Genomic DNA, 9,253 nt, shown 5'->3' with positions numbered 1-9,253 from the left:
TAGCCTCTCTTCATTGGCTTCCTGTCTATTTTAGAATTCAAATTAAAATGTTGTTGTTTGTTTTTAAAGCTCTTAATGGTCAAGCGCCATCCTCCCTCACAGATCATCTTACTCCTTTTTCATCCCCCAGATCTCTAAGATCTTCTCACAGGCTCCCTTAACAACCCCTTGTTCATGCTTAAAAACTACCCCCCCCACCCCCCGCCTTTGGAATCAATTGCCCCTGGACATCCGCCTTGCACCTTCTATTGCAACTTTTGAAATAAAGTGGAAAACATATCTTTGCTCCCAGACATTTTAATTGGATTTTATCTATGTTCCATTGTTTTACTATTGGACAGCCATTTCCAAATAGTATCCCTGTTTTTAATTGGCCAGCAAACCATAGAAAATCTACGGGGTATTGTGAAGAGGAAGATGCGATATGCCAGACCCAACAATGCAGAAGAGCTGAAGGCCACTATAAGAGCAACCTGGGCTCTCATAACACCTGAGCAGTGCCACAGACTGATCGACTACATGCCACACCGCATTGCTGCAGTAATTCAGGCAAAAGGAGCCCCAACTAAGTACCGAGTGCTGTACGTGTTCATACTTTTCATATTCATAATTTTTAGATGGCCAAGATTTCTAAAAATCCTTTCTTCGTATCGGTCTTAAGTTATATTATAATTTTCTGAGATACTGAATTTGGGATTTTCCTTAGTTGTCAGTTATAATAATCAAAATGTAAAGAAATAAACATTTGGAATATATCAGTCTGTGTGTAATGAATGAATATAATATTAAGTTATAAGTTTCACTTTTTGAATGGAATCAGTGAAATAAATCAACTTTTTGATGATATTCTATTTATATGACCAGCACCTGTATATATAAATATTTGATGGTTGCACTTTATTTTACAGTACGTTATAGTGTACTTACAGTGTATTTATCTAAGAAAGTTCTGGTAATACAAGGTAACTACATGGGGTAGGGTTAGGTTTAGGGGTAGGTTCAGGGTTAGTACCTAGTTATTACCTAGTTATTGTAATTACTATAATAAGTACATAGTATGTACATGAGGAACAGGACTGTAAAATAAAGGAATGCTATTCTAGAGCGAAAGCAAATGTTCAGATTTCAAATTTGAATTTTTGACAAATTTATTTAGCAGATTAGTTTGCTCAGATTAATTGTTCTTTAACAATTAATTGGATTTTTTTCTATGCAAAATTGAGCAAAAGCACATAATATTGTTTTTAAAATCTTGTATAACATCACATTTAAACTTGTGATAGATCGTTACAAAATCAGCACTCCTGTGAAACTGCTCTTGCTGCTAGTGTGATATTGTGTGATGCGACATGCAGAGCCATTTTTATTTATTCGTTTGTTTATTTATTTATTTTTGCACCAATATCTTGAATGTTACAGTATAACAGCATTTATAGAGGTGTTTTTCCACATCATATTTATCAGCAGTCAACTGTATCGATGTAGAGGTCTGGGGGCATTAGTGCGTTAACTGCATTATGTTAAATTAATATTTTAATCATGTTACTTTTCATAACTGGTTAATTAAGTTAACACGTTAAATTGACAGCCCTAATTTTTGTATAATTGAAAATTTTCGCTGCTGTTCTAAAAATCTAAAAAAAAAATTTTTGGTCATTACGACAAACAAGCTACATTATTGCTCAAGCACCATTGATTGTTGTAGTGACACACAGCACAGAAGGCAGACTTTGTTCGGTTTAATATATAATTATATGAAGGTAAGTTAATGACAAAAGGATCTGCATACACAGGGTAAAAGTTGTGGAAGTGTACATAGAACTGTAATCGTAAATTTAATTTGCATGCACAAGCTTGTCACATTTCAACATCACATTTCAAGTGTAAGAAAAAATGATTTGCTGCATTTTACTGTTACTCATAAGTGTAATTCAAGTTTTGTGGAACTGCATTTTCATACTAAAGCAAAATAAATATCATCTACATTCTTCTGACTTCCAGTTTTCCGCGCTTACACTTTTGGAACATTGTTTTCGCTAAAAGATGGTCAAAAGCACTGCAAGTGATTGGCAAGTGAACACAACAGTTTATAGAACTGCATAATGGATTGACTGCGTAGAACCAATCTTTATATGTAAAAAAAAAAAAAAAACCTGTTGCAAATTTAATTTACGCTTACAGTCTTATGTACACTTCCAAAACTCTTACTCTGCGTATGCAAATCTTTTTGTCATTAAATTACCTTCATATTATTACTCTAAACCTTTCATTAACTGTACAGCAAAGAAGTTGCAATTTGCCATTTCTTAGTTAAAGGTGAGAGAGACCTGGTGATCCACGTGATTTCTGTCAAAGAGCAAGGTGTGGCAAGCGAGCCAAAAGTTCCCCACCTCTGGATTAGGGTTTCATCCTTACGTAAATATGAAGTTTGCAAAGTTCAACTCATTTGCAATGGCTGTGGTTTATATTTATCAGATAAGCAAATTATAATTAATGTTGTTTCCCCCTCCTCTCTCATGTCCCCAAATATTGCAGAAGCCTGTGGATTACTTTAGGTGTGTGGGTGGAGCCTTAGTCCAGACAAATAGCTTCCACTACCAGCAGTCAGATGAGTAGAAGTCCACCTGTTTTAACAGATATGGAGAGCTCATTTATGTTCTTACTGGTAGTTACTTTATCCTGTCCTGTTCAAACATGTGAGTAAACAACAGATTTTAATGATCATCAGTTATCTTTTGTAAATAGGCTCTATCTGGTCTGCAGGACATTCTGGCTTTTGATTTGCATGTGTGGATGGCACTGAACCGAAACTCCGCCGTCGAATAAAATGTTTTGCCTTTTTATCTTAAAATGTTTATTTCAAAAATCTTTTCTTACAGTTTTATACCTTGCTATTGTGACCTTTCTTCTTCTAAGAAAAAGTAGATAGCATACCTATGTAGGCTACTTAGAATTGCAAGAGTTATTATTATTTTTATTATTTTATTTTTTTTTGTCAGATTAGACGGATAGATTATGTGACAATTGAGATAAAATGAATCAATGAATTAAAAATAATTGTGTCAATAGAATTGCCAGTTTTTTTCTGAATTGATTGACTGGTGTTTAGGTGCTGAGTTCGGCTATAGGCTAGTTCTTCCTTTTCTTTATTCATAATATAAATCAGGCTATAATAAATGGAGACGGACCCAGTGTAAATGATTTTATGAAAACGGTTGTTTAGTTGCTCGACCATTTTAGCAAAACTACGGAGCCCCGTACATGACATAGATAGATAGATAGATAGATAGATTGTTGAGTTTGTTTTTGTCTTTATTTCAGACAAGATTTGCAGATCCACAGAGTTCAGCTGTGGAGATGAACGAAGAACATGTGTGCCTATGATATGGAGGTGTGATGGTGACAGTGACTGTCTGAATGGTGCGGATGAGGAAGGCTGTGGTGAGTGGCATTTCTTTACCTAATGTAAATCTCTTTTTTTTCTGTCGCCACGGGTAAATACACAAACACAAATATTTTTGTGTTAATGTGGTTTAAGGTTAAAAAACATTATTTTCCAAATACTATATATTATTGTTTCTCTTCTATGCCCCGCCTTTCTGAAACAAATCGATTTTTACAAAGCTCATCGTTCGGAAAAGTGAGGTGTGCTCTGATTGGACAGCTATCCAGTGCGTTGTGATTGGCTGAATACCTCAAGCATTTAACAGAAACGTTATGCCCCTTACTGTACTGTGATGCAGTCCCACGGCACGACCAGACAAAAACATTAAAAACCCTTTATAAACGAGGCATTTGTTGTATCACATAGTTACTGATTATAATGACTTGATATGTAGACAATTGATATGTAGGCGTTGCCCCAGTCTGGTCCAAGAGACAAATGCCGGTCTGTCCTCGCACAGTGCTCCCTGTCCTGTGTTGGAGGCATCTGTCATGACCACTTTAGTTCTGAAGGTCAGTCCCTATTGGATGCCTGTCTGATACAGGTGAGAGTCCTTCCAAGGGACCACAGCTCTGATGCAGCGGTGAGTCACCTTGAGGTGAAGACGTCCCAGGCACTAAGCTTGGGATGGGACATCGGCTTTGAGCTGGAACTGGAAGAACCGCATCTAAAGCAGGCCCAGCAGAATCAGAGAGGAGGCAGCAGCCATCAGACCCTGCATTCTCTGAATACTCTGAGGGGTAGAGGAATCCCCAAATTGAATGATGCTGCTAGCCACTGAATAGTTTTTTTGCTTTGATCAGCTGTCAAAACCTGCAGTACAATCAGTTCAGCTGTGGCGACACAACATGTGTGCCTAGGCTATGGAGGTGTGATGATAATGATAATGACTGCCTGAAGGGTGCAGATGAGGAAGGTTGTAGTGAGTGACATTTCATATTTCTTTAAATCTCATTTTTTCTGTCACCACGGGTAAATACACAAACACAGATGCACATTCAAGGACAATGAACTTTATACTTATACATGTAGCTTTATGTACAGTATGTATAGCCTATATATAGACTCACTGTCCACTTTTTAGGTACACCTTGCAAGTACTTGGTTTGACCAGCTTTTGCCTTCAGAACTACCTTAATTCTTCGTGGCATAGGTTCAATAAAGTGTTGGAAACATTCCTCAGAGATCTTGGTCCATATTGGCATGATAGCATCACACAGTTGCTGCAGATTTGTTTGTTGCACATCCATGATGCGAATCCACCACATGCCAAAGCTGCTCTATTGGGTTGAGATCTGAAAATAAAAGTGAAAGTGACATTCAGCCAAGTATGGTGACCCATACTCAGAATTCGTGCTCTGCATTTAACCCATCCAAAATGCATACACACAGATCAGTGAACACACACACACACACACTGTGAGCACACACCCGGAGCAGTGGGCAGCCATTTATGCTGCGGCGCCCGGGGAGCAGTTGGGGGTTCGATGCCTTGCTCAAGGGCACCTAAGTCGTGGTATTGAAGGTGGAGAGAGAACTGTACATGCATTCCCCCCACCCACAATTCCATCTGGCCCGAGACTAGAACTCACAACCCTTCGATTGGGAGTCCAACCCTCTAACCATTAGGCCATGACATGGTGCATTATCTTTCTGGAAGTAGCCATCAGAAGATGGGTACACTGTAGTCCTAAATGGACATGGTCAGCAACAATGCTCACAACAATAAGGTAGGCCATGGTATTTAAACAACACTCAGTTGGTACTAAGGGGGCCAAGGTGTGCCAAGAAAATACCCCCACACCATTACACCACCACCACCAGCCTGAACCACTGATACAGGATGGTTTCATGCTTTCATTTTCTTTACACCAAATTCTGACTCTACGATCTGAATGTCGCAGCAGAAATCCAGACTCATCAGACCAGGCAACGTTTTTCCAATCTTCTATTGTCCAGCTTCAGTGAGCCTGTGTGAATTGTAGCCTTCGTTTCCTGTTCTTAGCTGACAGGAGCAGCACCCGGTGTGGTCTTCTGCTGCTGTAGCCCATCTGCTTCAGGGTTCGACGTGTTGTTGTGTTCTGAGATGCTCTTCTACCTTCGTTGTAACGAGTGGTTATTTGAGTTACTGTTGTCTTTCTATCATCTCTAACCAGTCTGCACATTCTCCTCTGACCTCTGACATCAAAAAGGCATTTTTGTCCACACAACTGCTGCTCACTGGATATTTTCTCTTTTTCTGTCCATTCTCTGTAAACCCTAGAGATGGTTTCACGTGAAAATCCCAGTAGATCAGCAGTTTTATTCAGACCAGCCCGTCTGCCACCAACAACCATTTCACGTTCAAAGTCACTTTAACCTCCTTTCTTCCCCATTCTGATGCTCGGTTTGAACTTCAGCAAGTTGTCTTCACATCTAGATGACTAAATGCATTGAGTTGCTGCCATCTGATTGGGTGATTAGAAATTCGTGTTACCAAGCAATTGTACAGGTGTATCTAATAAAGTGAGTGTGTGTATATATATAAAATAACTCACCAAGACAGATATTTTGACATATTTTTGTGTGTATTTGTCCCTTTAGGTGCACACCAAATAAAACATTTGACTCTTGCCACAGATAGATAGATAGATAGATAGATAGATAGATAGATAGATAGATAGATAGATAGATAGATAGATAGATAGATAGATAGATAGATAGATAGATTGTTGAGTTTGTTTTTGTCTTAATTTCAGACAAGATCTGCAGATCCACAGAGTTCAGCTGTGGAGATGAACGAAGAACATGTGTGCCTATGATATGGAGGTGTGATGGTGACAGTGACTGTCTGAATGGTGCGGATGAGGAAGGCTGTGGTGAGTGGCATTTCTTTACCTAATGTAAATCTCTTTCAGCAGATGTGTTAAGGACGACTGTAGTGACAGCATCAATGAAAATGATGGAAAGAGATTTGAGAGCAAGAGTGATGCTTCTCAAGTGCTGCCAAATCCATTTTAATTAATACATTAAGTACTCTATGATTTTTTTAAATTAAATACAATTCAGATAGTTAAAAACACAAGGCTTGGCAGAGAAGGTTGCCAGGTAATATTCTTCTCTCTCTTGATCTCATCAGAGGAAAAGCAGCGGCAATCACAAGCCAGAACCAAACGGCACAAAGTGAAGGTAAAGCTCATCATTACAATCTCAAATCCACAAGTCTTAATGCACCAAGTTAGTTAACTAACATGTATAGCAACAGCATTCTGGGAGAGATCTTTTTCCAACAAACAATATGGATATACAAATTTTTCTTGCTTTTTTTTTTTTTTTTTTTTGAAGATGAATAAGGGCAGCATGCAGATGACACCCGCTGCAAGTGCTTAAGAGACTGAGACGTGGAAAGACCCTCTAAGCAACATTATATGAAGCTTACTGGATAGAAACACAAAAACTTCAATTAGAGACACCTAAACTGAAGGTGGAGCCACACAATCTCGGAGATGTAGTGTAGATCTCACTAACCACTGAATGCAAGAATTAATTCATCAGTTAACATATATAGTGTGTTACTGTAAGGCATTTCTGCATAGAGTAATGCTAATCTGAATTAAAATCTTGTTCCAAATTGATCATTATAAATTAGCTTATTATCTGAGTGTCAATAAAACATTTGTTCCAAAGATGGTCACAGTATACACAGAGCAGAGCCCTGCACACTGACTATACTTGAGATACACTAGACACCCATTCTTATCTAACAAGGTCACACAAGGGTAGAGTCTCACTCACATCAAAATGTTAAAGTCCCAATGCATGGCTGTTGAGGGTGGATGTTAAATAGAAGGGAGTGTGCAGGGTTTCTTGTTGAACACAAGGTGGTGCTGTTAGCGTTAGTCTAAACTATACCTACACCAAACTACTCTGACAATGTTTCAGTGTCTAGTGACATGCACATATTTTATCATAGCTTCAGCTAATCCTTCCCTCATTGATTGTATGGGTTGTGTTTCCTTATGTTGCTAACATAGAAATGCTCTTTTATCACATCAGTATTGTATCAGTAATTGATATTTCTCCTAATTTTTTAATAAATGTACTGCAAGCTCCATCTTCTTTGCCTATAAACACAATGAACAGCTCTTAATGATATTATCTTTTTATTTTGACACAGCACAATCTCCCATAATAAACTCTGATATAATTACATGATTGGCCGGTTCCTGTTTTATTATGATGTCAGATACACTGAGAAACATTTATAAAACGCTACTCTCGGTTTACCATGAAGACTTTGCATTCAAATCTGTAATACAAAAATTACAGTCAAGACAAGAACAAAAGAAAATATCCTAGGAGGTGAAATATGCCTTGGAGCGGAGCGAAGACCAACCTTCACAAAATGAGAAAATATGAAGGAAAAGATTTAAAAAAAACCCTAACGCTACACAAAACTGGCTGAACTCCAAAAATAAGTAGCCAGACAGGAAGATCCATAACGGAAGGAGTTGAGAAGTTACAGAAGCTTAAAAACAAACTGCACTCATGTTTACCTGTAATTGATTTGCAATATCTGTAATTTTATTCTTTGACATTATAAAGTTCTTTGTGTTAAAAAATGTGAATGGTTCTTGGTCAAATACATGATTTTGTGTTGTAACACAATAGTATGTGCTGAAACCAAAGGAGGTCAGAAAGGAGAATGCATTTTATTTGTACTGTATATGCGACTGAACGAGGTCTAAGTCGATGTTTGCACATGTTAACTAAATAGCCTGACTTGCTCAAAGGCCATCTGTTACTCGTAAGGCAAGGTCTGGTGATAATTCCAGGTGTGGCGAATGAGCTTATCAGTTGTTTTTTTTTTGTTTTTTTTTTTGTTGCTTTGGCCCACTGTGCTGAAAATGTTCTAGACCGTGTTTGGTGGTCTTCTTTATTCAGTATGACTGGTGTTCTGTATGACACACTCTTTCTAGGACACTGGGACCCTGAGAACATAGAGACCTTATTGTCAACCTCCCACCCCCTTTGACGGGATGTCATAATCAGCAGTCAGGGCAAGAGATTTTGACAAGAGTACTGCTTATAAAATATGTTTGTTCTGTTATCAAGACTTGTGATCAGACCTGCTCATTTTGAGTCTGTTTCAAGAGAGTCTATGTGACTTCTAGAAAAACGGTTTGTCAGGCAGCTGAGGTGTGTTATGTACGTAGTGTTAACTATTTTAGCTCAAGTCAAACATTTTAATACATATGACTGAATCAACCTTACTGTATAGCAGCCAAATACATTTTTGAAAGAGATTTTGTTTTTAATGATTTTTATAGTTATGTATTCAGTTATTGTAATTTGTTTAATGTAAATAGGCAAACAAGAGAATAACGCTCTCAGATTTGTTAAGAAAGGTAAATGCTGTTGCTATAACCAAACTCAGGTAAATATTCAGGATGTGTTCAGTCACAGAAGCGTAAAGGACGCATTAACTCTCAAACAAGCGTGAAAACACAACTTCGGTTCTCCTACTTTCTATTTTCAGGGTTTAATTTGCTGATACAAGATATTGCTTCTGAAGCCGAGTTGTTTTCTGCTCATTTTTCTTGCTTTGACACTTTTTGTTTAGCATTTGGAACTTACTGGCAACCCAAAACATCTGAGTATCCCACTTATACACCCAACTTAGAACAAATGACTTGTTTTGTTTAAAAAAAATCGTTTCTTTGTTTTGATAAGATGGGAAGCTTCGTGGTAGATGCTGTTGAGGTGAGTGGTGGCAGAGTGACAGATCCGGTTTACAATTAAGATGCAAGTTGTTTTTTTCAGGTTTTT

At 37.9% G+C, this 9,253-nt stretch overlaps 1 protein-coding gene across 2 annotated transcripts; it reads left to right on the top strand.

Moving 5' to 3' along the window:
- Positions 1 to 2,530: 2,530 nt before the first annotated feature.
- Positions 2,531 to 8,048, top strand: LOC127951982 (low-density lipoprotein receptor). 2 transcript variants are annotated; one of them, XM_052550161.1, is made up of 5 exons: positions 2,531 to 2,696; positions 3,322 to 3,441; positions 6,184 to 6,303; positions 6,564 to 6,613; positions 7,671 to 8,048. In XM_052550161.1, the coding sequence occupies exons 1-5, from the start codon at positions 2,609 to 2,611 to the stop codon at positions 7,677 to 7,679; spliced, it is 387 nt and encodes a 128-aa protein (XP_052406121.1). In that variant the 5' UTR covers positions 2,531 to 2,608; the 3' UTR covers positions 7,680 to 8,048. The 2 variants fall into 2 exon arrangements, with proteins under 2 accessions (XP_052406121.1, XP_052406119.1); XM_052550159.1 differs by lacking the exon at positions 7,671 to 8,048 and adding an exon at positions 6,770 to 7,639.
- The last annotated feature ends 1,205 nt before the right edge of the window (positions 8,049 to 9,253 follow it).

This window comes from Carassius gibelio, chromosome B3 (genome assembly GCF_023724105.1).
Source record: "Carassius gibelio isolate Cgi1373 ecotype wild population from Czech Republic chromosome B3, carGib1.2-hapl.c, whole genome shotgun sequence".
In the NCBI taxonomy this organism is placed as follows: domain Eukaryota; kingdom Metazoa; phylum Chordata; class Actinopteri; order Cypriniformes; family Cyprinidae; genus Carassius; species Carassius gibelio.
The sequence above is the reverse complement of the archived record's forward strand: the minus strand, read 5'-3'. Positions and strand labels throughout refer to the sequence as shown.

Coding starts and splice junctions, on each gene's coding strand:
- LOC127951982 (XM_052550159.1), top strand. CDS start 2,609: ATGAGTAGAAGTCCACCTGTTTTAACAGATATGGAGAGCTCATTTATG. Junction 2,697..3,321: donor ATCCTGTCCTGTTCAAACAT/GTGAGTAAACAA, acceptor TCTTTATTTCAG/ACAAGATTTGCAGATCCACA. Junction 3,442..6,183: donor TGCGGATGAGGAAGGCTGTG/GTGAGTGGCATT, acceptor TCTTAATTTCAG/ACAAGATCTGCAGATCCACA.